The sequence below is a fragment of the Helicoverpa armigera genome, chromosome 8 (genome assembly GCF_030705265.1).
Source record: "Helicoverpa armigera isolate CAAS_96S chromosome 8, ASM3070526v1, whole genome shotgun sequence".
In the NCBI taxonomy this organism is placed as follows: domain Eukaryota; kingdom Metazoa; phylum Arthropoda; class Insecta; order Lepidoptera; family Noctuidae; genus Helicoverpa; species Helicoverpa armigera.
Genome location: NC_087127.1, coordinates 6,767,978 through 6,789,464, shown reverse-complemented (window position 1 = coordinate 6,789,464; position 21,487 = coordinate 6,767,978). Strand labels below are relative to the sequence as shown.

The window sequence follows — 21,487 nt, the reverse complement described above, 5'->3', positions numbered from 1 at the left end:
GCAAATGTAGGTCCAAATGAACTTCAACTACCAAAAAACCTACATGAGCAAATGAATGTGTTTCTAAGCGCAGTTTTGAAATGCTGAAAGCGATTTTGATGTAATTTCTAGGGAGTTGTAAGCTGCCACACGAATTTACTACTGCGCAGTTACGTAAATTTTCTCACTTAGCAAGTAAAACTACAAAAGACTCACTATATAAGCTTTGTAGGGAAAATAACGATCGAAATCTACTCTTCATTGCACATCTTATCTCATACAAAGTAATTTTCTCTGACATTAAATCAATGTTTATATCTCTTTCATCATATCATCCACATATCATACCATCTATCTATATCACAGAGATCTAACTCCTCCATTACTCACCTCAGTATCAGTCCAGGTCTCTCCCAGCTTGTAGAACTTATCTCTCTGCGTGCAATAGTTGACGTTGAGCCGGAACAGCGAGTAGTCTGTCATCTGGTCTTCCAGTGGCCCTGGCGTATACTTGGCACTGAGCTCGTTGTCCGAAGTACCGGGTACAGCCGGCAGGCACGAAGGTGGCACGCTTATCTGGAAATAGGAAAACAATATTGTAGTGGGATTTTTACCCGACTACCCAGAAGGGTAGCTTTTCTCTTTCAAAAGTTCTTCCAATAAAACTAGGGACCCTATAATGATAAACAACAACGTTGGGTGTCTAAAATGATGATATTTTTGATATCCTTTTCAACTAAGTATCATATAAGTACGCATTATTAGTATCATTCACTTACCAATTAATTTTCCAATCTGTTGCAGCATAAACAAATTGTACGTCAAATTAAATATAGTTCAACTGGGTCTTATCTTAATTGTAAAAGAAATTAAGTTTTTTAGTATTAGTTCAGGTTTGGCTTATCTGCGCCATTAAGAAAATTAGGTTTTTTACCTGTTTTTCTACACTAATCTAATGGATTATTTCTAATGGCCGTGTTACATTTTAACTGTATTTACTAATGAAACCAATTGTGGGTTTCATAATGTTAAATCTCCCTAGGTTCTCAAGAGAAATTTTACTGAATAATGTTAAGGGATAAATCAGTTAAAACTCAACCAGCAAGATCACAAGCTACCTACCGTCTTTGGGACACTGGCACTCGGGACCGAGATGAAATTATGTGTTATCCATAAACTATAGTACCATCACTACCATGTACTGTATTGCACTACCTATATCCACCTCCAGCTCCTACACTCCACCTTACTCTCTAATCACCAAGACCCCACTTCTCTCACCTGTGGTACTCGCGTGCGCAGGATGACCGTAACATTATCATGCGCGCGCAGCTCCAAGTACGCGGCTCCCACGTGTAGCGCCACCAGCTCCGCCGACGTGGGCTCCAGCACCCATCCCTCCTCGCCCCCCAGCTCCCGCGCGCCTCCGTCCGTCCCCGCGTGGGTTTCTAACCACCAAGAGGACCAGGAGCGAGCGTTACCGCCCGTAACTACCGTCTGGGGAAGATAATGGTTTCAAAGATTGTAGATTAAATTTAGATTTTTTATGTTAATTTTAACAATTGATAGTTCTTAAACGATATTACTAAGATAAAATTATGAAGTCTTATGCTGAGGTTGCATAAAATCAGAAAACATAGTTCAAAATTTGTGACGTTGGGAATAACTAATTTTTTTCTTTAATATCATCAGAGATCCTGGATGTTACTTGTAAGATGACATCAGATAGAAGAGTACCTATGGAAGAAAAAAATATGCTACGCCGAACCCAAAATAAAATTGGGATAAGGAAGGACATTAATAATCAGGGTACCTGCGTACAATGGAACTACTCAATTGAAAATTTCAACTGGCAAAATCATAGTCAAATAATTACCTCATAATAAAGTCCACACAGCGAATCAACAGACAGCCACGCTAAGCCAGCCATGGCGGCTGGTAGCCGAACCTGTCCAGTCCTATGGAGTAAGGCAGGCCCTGTTCCCGCCGCATCGGGCAGCAAGCGAGATGTTAAGCGTCCTCGGAGTATGGGGGGACCTGAAATAGTAGAAAAAGCAAATGATAAATAAGCATTTCTTGGACACCAATGTCTGATTGAAGGGAAGGAAAACATCTAAAGAAATCTGGACTATAAGGTTTAAAATCACCAATTCCAATTGAGCAATCGTGGTGATTAACGCTCAATCTTTCTCTATGTGAGAGGATGTCAGTGCCCAGTAGTGAAATGATAAAAAGGCTGATGATGATGATGGGTAAATAAAAGGTCACATTTGCAAATTAAAGATTTTAACTACTTAAAATCTTATTTGCTTGGAAAATGTAATACCACAGTCATAAGAAACATCGCAAATGGCATGACGAATTCATCGTATAAAAACTAATTGCTGGATTTATATCTGCTAAGTTCAAACAAGAATTAAATCACATCTCACAATGCTACAAATGAGTACAAAGCTAAAATGTTATAAAAGTTATGATGGTTAAACAGAAACTGAGAACAATTCCTATTTACGTTTCGTAAATAAATCTTTCGGCTGCGTTAATTCTCTTAACGAAGCTGAGGCACTTCTTAAGAGGAACAAATTCGTGAGCGCACGTTTTAATTGAGCACCGGACGGCCAACTACCGCGCTACATTAATTTTTAGTACATAGACAGGAGTTCAAATGAAATGTAACACAACTTTTTGTTACAAGAATAATTTTGTCAATTCGAATTAAAATACGTAAAAATAGGGTAATATGTCGTCAATTTCCGCCATTACAGCAGACATTTGTAATTAAAATCGATTATTAATTAAATAAGGACAATTTCATATCCTAATGTAAAAAATCAGATTTTACCGACTAAGTAAATGAGTCTTACCTGTATCAGCACTAATATGAACAGCCAACTGCTCTTCGTACAAAGGCTGGAATATTCTAGCACTTGGTCTGGCCAGTACTCCAATCCGGGTGTCCAATATTTCCACTTGAGAATGTCTCTTGCCTTGCTCTTCCACCAAAGTTATCTTCGGATCCGTTATACCCAAATTGTCAACCTGGAGAAAATGGTGGAATCATCAGTCAAGCACTATCCTTTGTTTTATCAAAAATCAGAACTAAGCATGACCAAATTATTACAATAAATTGAATCACAGTTAGTCGGCAAAAATTAATAATAAGTTTTCTACTGTTTTTAATATTTTCGATTATTTTCTAATCAAATTATATTGAGTATAAAACTGTTTTAGTTTAATTCATAATCACAATTAGCTAGAATAAATCTAAATGCATTATTCATGGCTAATATTCTACCTATTGTAATGTATGCATCGGCGAATTGAACATTATAAGCATACGGTAATCAGTTACCGTTGTCAACGTCAATGGAGTTTTTACCGAGAATAAACTTTAAACCTTTGCCGGGTGACGAGGAAATTGTTGTTAGGTAGTTAAAAAACTTATGTACCTACAGCAAAAACTATTTATCTTCGACATCTCTTTGTATCTTTTATTCAAATGTTAGCAAAATTATTTGGTTTTATTTATTCCAGTTTTAGAGATGTCAAAATATTAACAAGCGATTCATCAAAAGTAATCAAAATTAATGTGTTAATGTATGAGACTATCAAAATCCTCTCGTCATATTTTTTATCATTCATCTGCTACTTATATAATTTAATCTAACTTTAATGACAGGTTACTTTATCCAGACGTCATCAGAGAAACCATTAACACTTGTGCTTAATACAAATCTAATAAATTGTGACTCTTAACGAGCACAAGTGACCTATTAAAAAGCCTGATCGAGCAATTTGCTTTTAAATTATAACAATTAACGAAATCATTAAAATTCCTTTAATTTAATCAAAGTGGACAGTGCTGCATTGATAAATATGGCTAATTTGGCATTGAAAACGTTATATTTTTACCTACAGATAATACTGAGGGGAAAAAATATCGTAGGTAACTACTTCATTGAGAACATAAGAACAACCTAGAATATGTCAACATCCAATCTTAATTGCTTTATGACAAATTGCGGTTATCGCTAACTACACTTTTTTTAAATACAAGGCAACAAAAAACTACAACTTCATAAAAAATACCCGTGACTCATAATTTAGGTACAAGTTGGGTTTTTAGTAGTAGGCATCTAGGTGTGTTGTTCTGAATTTCCCGACACATTTAATAACTCAAAGATATCAATGATTAGGTAAACAAAAAATATGTAATTCTAATTTACCTGAATGTCATAGACAAGCGAGCCATCTTTATCGATGTAGAGCAAGGCCAGTCCTTCGGGGGCGGGTGTTGCCGAGAGCCTCTCAGACACAAGCGGGGTGTTGTAGACTTCGCAGGCCGCTTTCTGCCTGACACTGCCCACGATCCTCCGCTCGGGGGTGTCCACTGCCTCCACAGTGAGGAGTAACCGTCCTCGCGCCAGGGAACGCAGCTCTGCGGCCGACACCGGGGTCGAAACTTCCAGAACATTAAAGTCGTAATGGGGTTTGCTTACCCTCTGCACCTGGAAAAAACATGAATCCATCTAAGACCCGGATTTATAAACTTAATTTGAAAATGTAAGTGTTTATAAATGAAGTAAAACGATGCTAAGAGAGTGTGAAATACTCTGAGACTTGAATCCACGAGAGCAAATATAGCATTACGTCTTGAGCTCTTAATACGTTGGACTAATTTACGTTTATTGGTCGTAATTAGCCACTTAAGAACCTCATTAATGGAGGATAACTGAATCGATTTGTGTTGAAATTTGGTCACATTAAATAAGGAATAATTTGAATCAAAATTATGTATGAATATACCTGATCAATGATGGTCTGGTTTTTCTCTGGGAGAGTGAGGACTACTCGTACAAGGTGAGGCGCGACCGCCGCTTTGGGAAATACTCCGTTGAAGACCAGAGCCAGGTAGAGGCTGGGCGTGGCTCCAGCGACGGCGGTGATGACGGCCGTGCCGCCCCACCAGCCGTCTTCGTACTCCATAGCTGGGTAGTCCCGACAGGCGCCCTCACCGATGGATGTGGGAGGGTGCTCGGGCTCTAACAGTGTTGTGAACATCTCCGAAGATAACGCTGGATACCTAAAAACATAAATATCATCTGCATTTTTGATTGCAAGAATTATAAGATTCGTAGAAAGTTGCGGAAAATTACCCTGTTATTTCGTAATTTCCCAAAAGCAATAAAACTTGACAATCTAAAAAAGATCAAAACAACAGCGGTCATTTTCTTAGAAGAAACATTATCTAATCTGGTCTACTATATTGCTGAATGTATATCAATAGCACATGCTCTCTATCGTAGAAATCGCGATAGCGCCAAAGCAATCAAAAGTGAGAATGAATTAAACTTCAACTAACAACATTATGACTGTTATAAAACATGTGCCTAGGTTTTTCTCAGTATTATTTCCAATGGTGAACCTAAAGTTTTCCGTTGTTAATCACGCGGTTAATTAAATTTACAATCCAAGGCGAACAGTACCACCATTCATAGATTCCCAGGAATAATTACTGCAGTAATATTTATTACAGCGATTTGATAGGCTGTCGGGGATTACTCATAAGGTAATATAAATCAAGTCGGCGGCGTGTACAAAGTTGGTGTTCATTTAAAATTCCTAATCCTTACCTACCTGTCGATTCTGCCGCTGAGAGCGCTGTCGATGGAGTTGTTCCGTGCGTCGCCCCACAGTAGCGCCACGTGCAGGTCGCCGTCCCGCAGTAGCATCTTGTACTGGCGCGGCACTCGGCGCCACACGCCGCAAAGCTGTAAACAACAAACACTCTCAACACTAAAACCTACCTATATCAAGTATTTTATGAGTATCTACTTCAATAATAATTTCATGGAACCAATCTAAGTAGTCTGCAGCATGCGTAATCGCAGTAATTAGTTACCTTATCGGTTTTTTCTTCATACGTTGCGTGAATCCCAGGTATTTTTTTCAGTGACTGTTCTAATAAGACTCGGCCTTCTCTATCAAGGAAGGCGACTGCTCGAGGTGGGTTTTGTATCGAAGGGCTGAGAAGGAGAGACCAGTAGAGGTGGCGTCGTCGGAACGTAAAGCGGGCAGTGGCCACGCCTGGAGCCACAGGCACCCCTGACATGTCATCTCGCCTCACGCACAGCGGTGATCGCCCAGTCAGAAATGATGCGAAATCTAACAGGAAAAATGACAATTTACATAATTAGCTGTTTAATGATACAGCTTGAAATTATCTTTTAACGTGATTATAATGACACTAATTTTAAACATTGTGCAAATCATGTGTAAACTTACATTTCATGTTTTTTTCGTCTTCTTCATTCGTTATGACAATTGGACTGTCTTCCTGAACAATATCAGGAGCTGAAACAATATCAAACAATACATTAATCATAAACGAAACGTAAGGTTTTGCATTAGTCTGGTGTAAGCGTAAGCAGGGACACTTTCTCGGGGCTGTAAAACTTTGTGCAGTTACTGGCTCTTTAAGCCTGCAGGCAGAAAGAAGGAAACCTTATATGCGCTAGGACCACTTTAATGAAATGCAATAGGGCACTAAAATATTATGGTTGATATCGATTCGATAAAATTACTTTCCAAGTAAACGGTGAAAGGTGCTCACTACGTAGGTATTCTATAAACGGAGATCTTAGTCTATTGACACTGCTTATAAGACCAAATAAAATTAACATTTGCAGGTAATCATAATCAGGTGAAATCTAGATGGAAGGAAATATAATTTAGTGAACGTTAATGTTTCCCTGTGGAGACGCGAGTGGGTACTTTCTCCTGGTGACGCTGCTCATAAAAAGCCTAAGTTGGATCAATTGGTCGCGAGCAGTGCGTCGGCGTCGCGGGGCCCGTTCGCAAGACCTCCCCGACCCCTCCATTCGGGTTGATTGGATCAAATGTTATTCAATCGTAACAGGATCGGCGCGGGCGTCTAGACGGCGACGGTAGAATTTGCGTTTTGCATAGCTTTCTTGTTGGGTCTGCTATGGACAGAAATAGAGGGAGCACTGACATTTCATGCGACACTTTGATTGGTACCCGATTTGTCGATGTACGCTCGTTAAATGCTCGTAAACCCAAATGCATCGGTTGCGTATTGCATTATTACATTTATTGTGTAGCCGTTACTAGAACTGCGTGCATACATTACGCATTATTGCTATCAAGTTTGGTTTAATGTGATGTAAGTCCTGATTTAGTGCTTTGAGTGTTCCCTAGAGTAGTACATTTCAAGTTAATAAGGCAATAAGTTATTCAGTAAAACTGGTGCCTGAGGCTGTTACTGGCTTATAAAGAGTACATTACAGTTTTCATGCTTTTATTTGGTTTACATTAAACGTATACGGGTTATTATCTTTTTTAGATTTTACTTTCTCTTTTGCTATTTTTATTATACTAATTGCGGCGTGGTGTGGATCGTGGTAGGGATTGTATTAGAGACACTTAATATAAGTATGTTATATTATTTTTTTTGTTATTTTCCAATATATGTAGATAAAACAAATACTGTAGAACTCTTAACAAATCTTTGTTTGTGTTTTTATATTGAGCTTACTTAAGCACACCAGTTATGGATGTATTTCAGCAAGCATTTCAGTCCCTTTTTTTTTTGTTTCAGCTGAGGAAAATGCCTGACGCATACACACACCGCCCGCTGAGACGGTGAGGTTATGTGGGGCTTGCACCCACAAAAAACCTCAGCTTTTGTGCCTTCTTCTGCCTTTTAGAGAGGGGCCACGAGGACCAAAGACAACTTTCGTGACCTCTCGGCAGTGGCTGGTCGCCTCCATCTACTGGCGATCCATCTCAGCAGCAGCTAGTGCAATGCAGGTAGCAGGAGTTAAGCATTTCAGTCGATGCGAGTCGCCAAGGTCAGTAGTGAAATGTGCATTGTTTTGAATAATACAGATATTCAATTGGCTATATTGGTCTATCCTGAGCAATCATATGAGGTACCCATGCTTCTCTGTACGCAAATGCCCTTAACCTAACTAAGGGAAATACGGAAATGAAAAAAAAAATTATTACATTCCTATTCAGGACTATTCCTTATACATATGTACATATATGTATTCTTAAAGAAGGGAGATACTCATGTCTATCAGACCGTGCCTATTAGGTAATGGGAAACAACTGCGGTTTAAAGTTTTTACCAAAAGCGGAAAAAAAGTTTTTACCAAGCAGCTGTTTGCAAGAAACGAATAACATAATATGTTAAGGGTTTGCTGCTTAACATAATAGACAATACCGTATAAATAACAAACAACGTAAATCACTTAACATTTTCCAATATTTTTCCATAAATTTTAAATGTCAATTTTCAATAACTACCTGTCTTTATGAGTAATTACTTTAATAGAATAAGTGCTTCTAGTCTTAATAAACATGTAAATGTCACATTGTAATATAATATCAATAATGGCATAATTATATTGCGTCTTGTCGATATCTGTGTTTAAGCGCATTACGTGTACTTGTGTGTACTAGCTGCGAGTTAGACTAATAAATCGTGTTATCTGATCATTGGTGGTGGACAGGGGAATGACATGATAAACAAGTACTATATAGTGTCCAGTAAACATTGTGATGAGGGGACCTGTTTACGCGACTACGTACGAAGTGTACGCGTCCAGATTGTGATCTGGCACGCTCCGGCGCCGTTCATAATTCACTCTGCAAATTCATTACATATCCGAGACAGCCCTAAATTTATTTGCAAATGGCGCCAAGGCGACGATGAGTAGCTCTAGGATATTTGCAAGCACAACAAAGAGTAGCGCGCACGGAGAGATGGCGGCGACGGAATGTGCCGCCGATACCCAGGGCTGACGGCGCTATATCACGCACTACATACCTATACGCTCCTTCGTTACACATAACTAGATCATGCCTTTGATTTTGATAAAGTCCCAAAATGTCTAAATCAAAAATTTATCGCTAAGTAATAGGTATTGTGCAGCAATATATCAAGCTTAATATAAATCATATCATATCAGAATAATAATTAAAGTAAAGTTTTCCTAACGTTTATGTAATCGATTAACAAACATTCCACTTTGGTATTTATAGTATTAGTTATAATATTACCAACGTGTTATATCTGAGCATGGAGTATGAATAAATGCAGTAAAATATGCTGCCGGCCATTAAAATGCATTAACAGTGACAAATACCAGCGCTGGCGGCATTGTAGGACAACCGCGGACGTTTCTGTCTATTGCTGTTATATGGCCAATAATGTGCATTCAGCTCGTGAATTCGAGCCTTATAGGCGAGTTTATTGTCGAATAACATCTGAGACTATCGACGCTGATATACAACAAGCTTCTTCGAAAATATTGATCTATAGCCAGTCAATTGACTACTTATTCAGAATCGAGTGTTCTTTTTTTATTTATCGTACATAAACTAGTTTTGTCAGAAATCTTACTAACAATCACACTTACTGACAATTAATCAATCAGCAAACAATCTTTCTAGTAAGTCTGTTGGCAGTTCACAAGAGCTACATGGTTTCTTGCGAGAATGGAACATTTTACTTTTGCCTACATTCATTTGACTTTGTAAATCAATTAGAGATCAACCATCCTTGTAACTAGCGATTAACCCAGCCTTGCTGCTTCCTCAGAAACAGTTAGCTCCTAATGGCTTCACATGTAGAATTCCTTTTTCTCTTTCTCTCTCTCTCTCTCCTTAATCTCCTGTGAACTAGATCAATAATTATTTTGGCAAAAGAATGCGCGATGTGGACAGCCCTAGTAGAGAGTGTGCGATCGTCGTCGGACACCTTTGACTCGGCCAAGCTTGGCTCACTCGTCGCGCCTGTGCGGGTATGAATATTTATGCGCTTGCATAGCGCACACTAGTGGCTCAACGCGAACGGGGCGACACGTAGCGTTTCAACCGATACCACTCATTAATGTCGTTTAGCGTAAATTTAAACTTTTAAAAGCAACCTCGAAGTGGCGACGTGCCCCGACTAGAGCCGTGATCGCTTCATTTCTAGTCTAGTCGCGGCCTAACGTTTAGTCCTGTGCGTCGCGACGAGTTTTCCAATAGTGTGATGTAAGCAGGCGCCGATCAGACGTCGCCCGCGGCCGCCCGGCCCGCGCCAGCCTGCACCGCGAGGAACCACTCAGCGACAATAAATCGTTTCAAAGAAGCCAGATATAAAACTAATTCCATGTCAAATCGCACAAACGATGTCTGCCAGATATCACTGCCGGCCGGCGAGCAAAACAATTTCATGCTCGTATGATTATTACATGTCATGAATTAAGACGCATTCTAACATCTCATAGATGATTACAAAATCTTTTATATTCTCGGCGTAGACAACACTCGTTGGACGTCTTCGCATTTTAATGATGTCTAGAACGAAAACGCTTTGAACCTAAAAAATGCCATCTTAATTTTAAGTAAAAATTCGTACAATTGTAATGCAGAAATAGTGATGAAGTGTTTAGGCGCCGTGGCGTGGCGCAACCGGCCCGGTTCCGTCACCAGCAGACGGATCAGTCACTGCTGACAACACGGCACCGCGGGTACTTGCGCACAGGCAGCTCAAACAAGGATTGCACAATCAATCGTGCCTATATAAGACGTCTTAAGACAGCTTCATGTTTCGTTGCTACTTCCTAAGTAAGCGCCATGCATATTTATGTGACGTTTACGCGCGGATTAGATAAATTATACGAATACTTTGCATATACAAGTGTATTTCGGATTCTATCGAACACATATCAAGTGTCAGCGGATCGATTTATTATGCATAACGATATGACAGGTACACGGGCAAATCATTCATCAACTCGGATTTATTGAATGTTGAGTGTAAAATATTTACATGTTACATGAACGCAACATTGAGCGTCCAGACATATCCGATCATACCTTGACCTCGACTACGCTGAAAAACTTCAGTTGCCGTGTGGGGTCGCGCCGCCGCCGGAACTATTCTGAACAAAGTGACGACGCGTCTAGTGACGTCACGCACGACGCTCCACTGAAAACACCGTCGCTCATGTCACCTCGACATCTAAACCACGTACCTGTCACTACTTGTAACTATGCCAAAAACTTTATTCTCCATTATTTTTCCGCGACAACATCGCACTGATTCATATCAGGAGGATAAAACTAGCAGAATCGATAGATACCTACTACTTCTCAATCTTACATACACTAAGTACTCGACCTAATTAACCATTAACCTAAATGTTTGTCACACAAGCTTGTAGATAACATTGATATATCGCGTCACGCGTGCCATTGTTACAACTTCTACATGCGCGATTTTCTTATCAAGAGTTGTACGTCCATATCTAATGCGAATAAAAATAGTACGGCTAATTAAATATAACAACTTCATGATTTATTTATTCTATATCTTGTCTTAAAGCTAATGCTCCAAGATAAAATTCACTTTACATTGTATTATCGTTATGTAACAGAACGATTGCGAAAGCTTGAAAAGCATGAAATTATTAGTTAAGTGTAATTTAATTTCACAACTGGTATTCGAGATTCATGAATAATGACATAGCGATCATAGGATTGAGATGACGAAAAGGAGCAGCGAGGAAGATAGGCATACGCGGGGCCATTGCGGCGCGCGCGCTGAGGTGCGGCTCGGTAAGAGTGCATCGCTATTCCACTGAGGCTGATAGCGCTGTTGGGCGAACGGGCCTCATTGCAAATTCCCGCGACGGCAAGCGAGTTGTTCGCAGTCGGCTTTGTGCTAATTTATAGGTTATATTCGTAATGATTGTGGCAAAGAATGTTTATGGCACAAGGCGCGGTCTTATTGTTTTCGATAGGCACGCCGGCGTGGAGCTCGAGCCGCACACACGCCCGCATAACTGTCGCGCTGTAAGAATGCAACGAGCGTTGGCTTCGATTCAACATCCATTTCCATAAAATATAATTTCGCCTCGGCGCTCTGGATGCATCTCGATGTGAATGTTTCGACGCCGCGCGCCGCCACTACATACATTAGTTGCTCGAATTGCGAAAATTAATGCTGGTGACGTGAACTGCTCTACATCCGAATACACAACATGAATTTGTTCCAAACTTATGCCTACACTCAGAAGCTTGTTGTGTTTTCACAATACCAAAACTGCGTTATTTTCAAGTTGAACTAAAATGGATGTAGGTACACGTTTGGGAAAGATTGAACAAGGAGAATCGGTGCGTTCACGCCCGCGACCTCCATGTACGGCGGCGGCGAACGAGCCATTGTACTGACCGCGGTATTTCTGCGGCGGCCTATGCACCGCCGTTTACGGACAACCGTTTACCCAAAAAAGTAGAACAACAAACCACGTCCGCGCTGTTTACAAGACGCGCAACACTCCGGCCGCATTGTCCTGCGGTGAAACGTTCGCGATTTGCATTTTACGCCTACAGCCTTGCTCGCGCCGTCGCCGCCACAGACAGCCTCGTGTTTTGCATTTCTCTCTATCTGCACTTACTTTTACACATATATACAATAGAAATGAATCAATATATTCAGAAGATATAAACCCCTAAAGATAACGGCATCATCAAGACAGACTACTGTTCCAAGATGTCAATTGCTTCCTGCCTTGGCTGCTTACCCAGACAGTTAATCGCTCGTAAACTCGCACTTGGAGATAATGAGATGTAAACAAATATCGGAAACAGACACCTCTTTGCATTTTCTCCGTCACATTTAAGTTAAGCACCCATAAAATTGTTTGTTCTTTTAACTGTATAAACACTCATACGGAGTACTCCAACATCAGCAACGACATGAGCTATCTTTAGTTACTTTTAGATTTTGTATGCGTTCTCAATATATTAGCACCTCATAATATTTGGTATGTAATGATGGATATTTGGCGATGTACCCCGCATGACCACAAGCAGTAAATATAAGAGCTCATAGGATGCGAAAAGCTTAAGAAGGAAACTGCGCAGCATTGTACGATCGATACACAGCTTACATTCAAATTATGAAGCGCGGTGTAATGGCGGGCGATGGTCTCGTTGATGGAATTAATTAGAAATGAAGCGGACGAGTGCTGATTGGCGAATGACGGCGTATCTATCATCAGAATATCGGCAGCGCAAGGCCGCGGCCGGGGCCGCACGATCCGCTCTGAATATACAAGTTATAAAAAATATACCTACCGTGCATCATTAATTACGAGAACCATATGTTAACGAGTCATTGATACCATCTGTCAAAATCGTGATCTACATTCATAGTACTGACAGCCCTACTTTCCGAAGTACAAAAGGAATTCGCGTGAGATTTTCCCTGTGTGAAATACTTATTTATGAAGTCAGTTCAAGACTGAGCAACAACAATGAATTGTGTGTAAATTCCTACTTATTTATCATTAGCTATATCAATTTAGTTGTCATAACAAGTTAATTGGGTAATTCCTATGGACGTAATTCTTGAGGAGAAACGACGTCGCCGACATATCCTGCCGACACAGACTTCCAGTCTACATAATATACAACGTGTAATTACATCCACATACGGCATATACCTACTTATATTTTAAATTATAATAATATCATGAACACTACAGACTCAAAGACGATGATATCTATTTACAATTGATATAAAAAGCAGCAATTATTGTTTTTTTTTTATAATAATGTGATTATTTTTTTATTGATGAGCTCTAGGTGTAAAAGATTGGACTTTTTAACATTTTCACCCCTTTGCGAAAACTCCTTAGTGAAGGATGAAATAAAGCCACTAATAACTCTCAGAGATTACCCCCCACAAACTCACGTACTTCACCTTTTTATTATACCTAGTATTATAAAAGAACAAATGTAAAACCTCGTTTACCTGTAAACAGATAAGAATATAAAAAAAGATCAATTAAACGATAATTTAATCGCATTACCTAGAAATATCAGTTACCTACAATTATGCCGATTTTATGCGTACGCGATTGCTAAAATGTACTCAATTCTTTTTCAATAGAAGTAAATTATTGGAACATCCGAAGGCCATGGCTTGCACACATACAAGATGTTCGTTATTTATGTGCTAAATGGCATAACAGCCACAAGTATGGTACAATGAACTGATAAAGTAGGCTAATACGTGAGGACATGCACATCGCTACGTATCGCTGTGATTTTCTAACAGTACTTTAAACCTTTTGCTTTTGAGCAAGCCACGATATCTGGATACGGAAACTTTTTTCGGAATTTGCACAAAAAAGTACTTAAGATTTTCAACATACCTTTTAAAAGAAATAATGAGAAATGTAGTAAGTACTACATGAAACCGGTTCGTAGTTTAACGCGTAGCATCCGTACATGATTGCTACGCGTATTACTACGCGCGTATTTGTTTACGTTCAACAACAAGCGATGTTTGCGTAAAACGTAGCGTATTCGTAGTAGATATGTGGTTAGATAAATATAACCGCTTGTCATCTGACGTCATACTAGGCAGGTTTTTATACTACTGGAAAATAAATCACAGAAATGTGCGATTAATTTTAAACTCGTTTTAATATTGTTTTGGTTTGAAATAGGATTAATGCGAGTAATTTTTATTTTGGGTATATTTTACAGTAGGTACAAACTGCGATGAAAACAAATTTTCCTCATGCTGGAATTCTTAGAGAAACTGTTTCTAGGTTACCTACTTTCTTGTGTTTTTATGTCTTCCTTGCATTAAGCATGATCGTTAGGATGGTGCCTAATGTAATCACGAATCACCATTGCTAATTTAAATATAAGCAATCAAATCACCGATTAAAATAGCACATTTATCACCATTTATTACGTAATCGTCACATTACGACTTATAAATCAATTAAATTTTATTGCAATTCATTTACTAAGAACATTATTAGTAATATTAGCAATTAATTGTGCAAGTTGTTATTATAATAAAACAGTTAACCAAATATTTATGTAATATGTGGTACTCTGCTTATGTAAGCTGGAACTCCATATTGTTTCATTCATAATGGTTACAGCTACGTGATAAAGAATATAGTTTTGAAAAGCAAAAGTTACCCAAGCAGGTGTTTTCCATTAAAATAAACATCAACGTCGGTAACAAATAGTAATAAACAAAAGTTAGTAAGTTTTACCATTGGAAAATATGTGTAAACCTGTGCAGTAAATAGTCACACATATACTATTTTATATTATTTGACCATTCCATATCCTTTTATAAGTTAAACCAAATGAAATTTTTCAGTCCGTCAAACAACTGAAGAGAACTGAAAGTCCATATTGGGCCACTAAAACGTTAATAATTAATAAACATTAATTAAGTGCAATGTTTGTTGAGCCCGTCCTCAGTAGGGCTAATGACCACACGTGGTCTAACTCATTCATCTTCATTAGCGTGTTTATTTTAGAACGGAACAACTGTTGTTATGCCTGACTAAGTCTGGATTCGTTTATTTGTTCAGCCTAAACTAAATGCAAGTCTGACTACTTCATACTTAGTGGGCTATTTATAACCCAGTAATTACTTTAACTAGCCGAATAATGTATTGATGAAACAACTATTAAACTTTAAATGTGGTCCTTGACTATTTTATACTCAAATATCTGAGTAAGAAGGCAAATTAAATCGATTCATTGGACGCATCATTTATCACAACGATGCGCCTACCCATACTGCAAAGAAACTACTATAAGCCTTCCTTTTTCTCGAAGCATTGTTGGGTAAAAATAAAACATTACCTACCAATAAGGATATTCCTTAGTCATTTGACCATGACCTTCCCACTCCCAAGCTTCGCCGAGACGCATCAATGGCGTGATTTACAGTCTAAATATTCCATGCTTCATTGTTGATGAGCACATACAGTTAATTAATGTAACTACTGTACTTGTTGCTGTACTAGGGGTTTCCCTTGCAGAGATCGGATTCTGAGAATTGGTAGGGAATGTTGTTGCCAAGTTTCTTAACAGCATATGACTTTTAAAGAACTTAGGTTTAAACAATCAAAGGAAATACCCAATTATCATACTGTCATCAATTCGAAACTTAAAATTGGTTTTCAACAACCACGAAGCCCACGCGCTTTTGTTTTCGTTTTCAAGATCTCTATATGGCATATAAATTCGTTAGGATTGGCCGTTGGTAACCCTGGCACCGCCCATGCGGAGCAGTGATTTAATAAATCACTGAATCATTGCGTAGGTACGCAAATGTGAGACATGAACATAGACAAAGGTCAGCCGAGATTAAAAACACCGCCGGGTCATATCAACAAAACAATGATTGGAAAACAAACACAATGGACTTTGTTATGGCTCGTCGAGATGAGTCCGTTGCAGATGTATTGTTCATTCAGAACCTAATTATAAATAAATGTGCCGATACCAGTTTGTAACAATGTGGAGCCTTCATACCATCATGTTGCTTCTCTACATTATAAATTATTATCGCAATGAGTATCAGTGTGCCAAAAAAACAGGAAGTTATAAGGATATTAATTTTTGTTTCATGGCACTTATACCTAATCTGTTCTAGACTTTTACTATGAAGTCACACCTTCTAAATAAAGGTAAAATAAATATGAAACTTTCCGGAAACATAATATGTACCAACACTTTAGATAGGCCAGCCAGTAGAAGAAAATTACGATCTCACCCTACTCTGCGCTTAAAAAGCTAAGTAGTAACTAAATACTATTCCAACAAATATCGGAATGAAAGGTACAACAATCTCAGTTCTCAGTGGACCTTGATCTTGACATCGCAGTCGGAACACATTACAATAATAGCCAGTGGGTGGGTGCTGCTGAATGGCATCCGTTGTGCCGAGTGGCGCTCCCCGGCCTGCCGGCGCCTCGGCGGCCATGGCGCGAACCCATCCACCTCCCTGACCTCCATTCTAAACCTCATCACCATTCCTAGATATTGTCTCCAAAGAAGTGACATCGAATAAATTACCGACAACCATTATAAAATACTACTGTATTTTATTGCTGTAGTAAATAATTTTATATGACTATTTACAGTTTATGTGCCAATAATTTATTAAGTGCTGCTTGCTCATCACATCGCTTAGGTAATGATGAGAAATGATCATTATGTATTGTCAGTATGTATTGCCTAATATGGCATTGTTTACGTTAAGAAGACTGGCTTTGTGGCATAAATAAATAGTACTCAAGTCTGTGTAACTATATGAAAGCTAGATATGTAGTAGAGGACGTAATTATAATTGATGCATCATCAAAACATCTTGTATGCAATTTCCTCGGTCACTGGCGACAATATATCAAGGGAAGGAGGAAATTAAATTCCTAATATACATATTACTTATGATTAGAAAAACTAAGTTAGATGGTTTTTCTTCCAGGATATAAACAATTTTTCTTACCGGATATGCTAACTATCTCACGCAGCACACGTTAATTAAATGACAGTTACACCTCTTCTTGAGTCAGAGGTTATTAATAACAGTTTTAAATTGAAGAATATAGGATGACAATCAGGAATTAAAAAGTGCAATAACTTCTCTATGTACCTACAACATGTTTATGTACCTACATAACGTACGAGTATATTCTACTCGAACTTGACCAACTTTTTATGCCTACATGCAATCTAAATACATTTCAATCTGTGACGTCAGAATCGATTGATCATGATCTCGAGAATGATAATAGTCATAATAAATATGTAGTAGAATACTATTCTCACTTTAAACACGATACGATTATATCATAACTAGTGTAGTTCAAGTGTTACCGACTCGATTTATGAAGACATATTTCTCGTTAACCGTAATAGTAACTATTAAATCATTATACGTTTTTTCTGCACAACCACAGTAGGTTTTCCAAGTATATATCTATCAAAACACGAATATCGTTGATAACATTAAGCCTTCAAAAAGATTAACAATATATGAACGACCTCTTAATATCTCATTGATTATTAATAAATGTTGTTGAATAGATAAATTGTCTTTTCGTGTTGAACGCACCTATTTCAAAAGACGCTTGTATTAGTTTCTCAGGCCACAGGTCAACTCTGTAATTGCAAGAATCAATTGATTAGCATGAAAATTAATTGTCCAGCTTAGATATTACAACGACTCACATGAATTTATCGCTTCAATTATATTTGCCTGTTTATTGATTTGATCGGCAGGTTAAATGTGAAGGGAACAGACAAATACGTTGTTAAACTTGTGTCCATAATTACGATACTGATTATTATGTTTATTATGACAACGATCCGTCAATTGGTTGCAGCTTAGTCGTTATGCAACGTCTTAAATGTAGCAATAGTGTTGCAACGCAGAGACAATTGACGCTAGGCGACTGCGAGCTTAATGTTTATCTAAATATGTAGCAAGAAATATGCTTATCGTCTGACCAGTTGATATTTTGGTCAGATAGTTCACGATTTAAGCGTCATTGCAGTTCTTAATACCAAACGCCGTCGAAATTGCTACTAAAAGCCACTTCTAAACGTGGAATTAAATACCTAGATACTTATCATCCGTGGCGACTAAATATCGGCATCAGGAATTCCAATATCTGGCTATGATTTTGAAATTAATAACTAGTTGCCATTTATCTTGTAATTAACTAGAAACCACTATTTAGGGCTTCTTTGAGTCTCTACAAATTAACTTGGAGTTATGTGATAACTTATAATAGAGTAGGAAATATTCACGTGTTTTCTTAATGCAATTTACTTCAAATGATTTCAAAGAGTAATTCAGAGGCGTCGTGGCCGACATAACTTGAGTATAAATAAATTGTCGCTTACAATATTTTACTTACCAAAGTGCGTGACTTTATTCATGAAAACTTATTAGGGTTCCCCAGGATATTAAATCGATCATCTCCGGTCGGATTACGGTCGTGAATTTATATTATGTTACAGTTACTGTCAGATAGTAATCCTATTATAGTCGTTATCTATTGAAATCTGATCGTGTGACCGCCTAGAACCCACCATCGGAGCTATAAATCTGGTGAGACATTGTGACCTATTTGTTAGTCTTAGCAGTCACGCTTGTGTTTAATCCTTTTTATTTAAATAACACTGTCAAGGCGTATATCACTAATAAATATACGTCCATATGCATGTATGTGTTACTGTAACAAATATAAAAGACGTTTATAAGGATCGACTGAGATTTTTTTTGTTGAACATACATACACAATAAGATCTAGTAGCGTTGGCACATATTGAAGCATTGTTCTAAAAAAACAAAATTAGCATTGTATGTAAGATGTAACAGTGTGTAGTCGTCAATTCTCAGAACGTACAAGTCAATCGTTGGTCGAGATACCGGTCGGTAAGTTTTAAGGATAAATCTCTCATCGCCGGCGCGCCATAGACCGGCGCGTGTAGTATTCAAAGCACAATGTTTAAATGTTTATAAATTCCACTCATCGGCCTTTCGCACTAACATAGTTCAATAAACATACATGCCATCGCTTCTGTCTTACTTTACATCTAATGTTTCAAGTTTAATTTGACACGGCAAATGAATGCTCCCAGGCGCTCATAACATGTTTATAATACAGGTAGCTGAGTACATTCACTCTGGAATATTTAAAAAGCCCGTTACCACATCTACTTAAATCTCGATGCGACCTAATTCACATTCAAAAATGGCTCATGAGTCAGTTCTTCCTGATCGGATGGTGCACTTACCGTAAATACGATTGAGTAATGAGATGTTTATTGATTCTGTCGATACGCTTCCTACAAAGAATAACAGCCGAAAGCCTGTCATATTTAAGAATATTCATGAAAAGAATTCGGAGCACGTAAACAGACGCTGGTGAAATTTTAAATTTGTGAACAGTTAGAGGATGTCGCGGTCTATTCACATTCAAGTGAGGGTTTGAGATGGCGAGAGAACAGCGCTCGCAAACGACGGATCATAAAATTACATATGAACGAGTGACCGCACGGCCGTGGCGCCACATTTCTATGAACAATGAAATGGTATGGAAATGGCGCCAAACCCTCCATCATAAGCCGCGCACGCGCACGCCATAAAACTGCATGTATTAACGTTTAGACCGTTTATGAGTTCGCCCGATTGTGTCACGTCCTTGGGTAATGACCAAGCATTCAGTTGTTTTATGCCGTAACTTTACCGAACATAAAATCATTATTTTTCTTTTAATAGTATGTAAGTGTGTCCACTCAAAATATTAATTCTGATTCGAGCGAGTTAACTGCCTTTTAACGATTATTAAGTGGATTATGAAATTTTAAATATTTTAATCGAAATCCATGAATCAATATGTTAACTGCTGGCTTTATTGATAAGTAATTACTTAAATATAGCTTAAGCTCTATTTACGTGTCGAATATATATACTTGAATTAGGTACCTACATAATACATATATATGTTGTCCTAACTTTTTCTAATCCGTAGATTTACCTTACAGAACGAGCTATACATTTTCGTAAAAGTATCATCCACGAAAGCCTTTTAGATCTTTGGTGCTTGAACTGCTTTAGATCAAACTAAGAGCGCCAGAACACCGAAATTAGAGGTATAAACTAACTACTTAGCTCAAAAAGCCAAGGAATTTAATCACGTCCGAATACCCCGACATACTCCGATATAACTACCGATATGCTCAAGAAGTCTGCTGAATTGGCCAGAGGGTTTTATTTCTCAAGTAACACGGTCAGCTAACAGACATAATAACCGAAGAAGTGATTATGTATCCTCATTGGTGAAATTAATAGAAGATACGGAACTGTACATTAAGCACGGCATCCTAATGAAGTAGTCGAGCTTAAATTCCAGCCCACGTCATTCTTCACCAATAATAGAGGTATTGTGAAAATAAGAAACTTGCCAATTCGTACTTTCCTTTTGGAGCGCGGGTGCGCGCACGTGCAATCTACCGAATTTGCTTAGAGCGGCCACTGGCGGCGCCAGTCCACTTTCCGAATAGCCTTCGCGTCTCGGTTGTGACCTTTTACGCACGTAATACACGCCTTACGAGTCTGTGTTCCACTCCTAGCTCATAAACTAATCACGACTTAAAGCGATAAAATGTACAGAAAAGCTAAGCAATTTCACAGCGATGATACATTATTTAGAACACCATGGAACTACACATTATATAAAATTAGACATCTGAATGGCGTGATCATAGTGCGATGTGGGCGCGTAATGTCAGTCATAAGTTAGTCCGAAGTGCATCGAGCTCGTATGTGGGCTAATCAATGATCAGCCAATATATTCAATTGAAGTGCCATTCAGACGATGATTGGCAATTCTCAGAAATACGCTTTTGAAATAATACTCTCTGTTTGAGTTCCACAGAGTACCATCGGCGATAAGAGAGGAAAATTATGTTTTGAAGATAGACAGCGAAATAATGCAACAGAAGAGAACTGAAGCGGTAATGGTACTGTACCAGTAAGCACCGCCAATTTCTTGTGAGATGTGTGTGGTCATCCTTATTCAGTATTGCGTACTTCCATCAGTATATGACCTACACTTAGAAGACCTAAACATACAAATTC

The 21,487-nt window shown here is 38.4% G+C and overlaps 1 protein-coding gene across 2 annotated transcripts in view; it reads right to left on the bottom strand.

Annotated features, from left to right (window-relative positions):
• Nucleotides 1–21,487, bottom strand: part of LOC110375890 (dorsal-ventral patterning protein Sog) — a 61,475-nt gene that overhangs the window by 3,774 nt on the left and 36,214 nt on the right. The window contains exons 4-12 of one of the 2 annotated variants that reach the window (XM_049838478.2): nt 6,265–6,333; nt 5,882–6,144; nt 5,617–5,750; nt 4,786–5,062; nt 4,206–4,481; nt 2,844–3,018; nt 1,856–2,016; nt 1,261–1,476; nt 370–555 (exon numbers count right to left, since the gene is read on the bottom strand). In XM_049838478.2, coding sequence (XP_049694435.2) covers nt 370–555; nt 1,261–1,476; nt 1,856–2,016; nt 2,844–3,018; nt 4,206–4,481; nt 4,786–5,062; nt 5,617–5,750; nt 5,882–6,144; nt 6,265–6,333 — 1,757 coding nt within the window. Of the gene's footprint in view, nt 1–369; nt 556–1,260; nt 1,477–1,855; nt 2,017–2,843; nt 3,019–4,205; nt 4,488–4,785; nt 5,063–5,616; nt 5,751–5,881; nt 6,145–6,264; nt 6,334–21,487 lie in introns of both variants that reach the window. The other variant, XM_049838477.2, reaches the window with a different exon arrangement.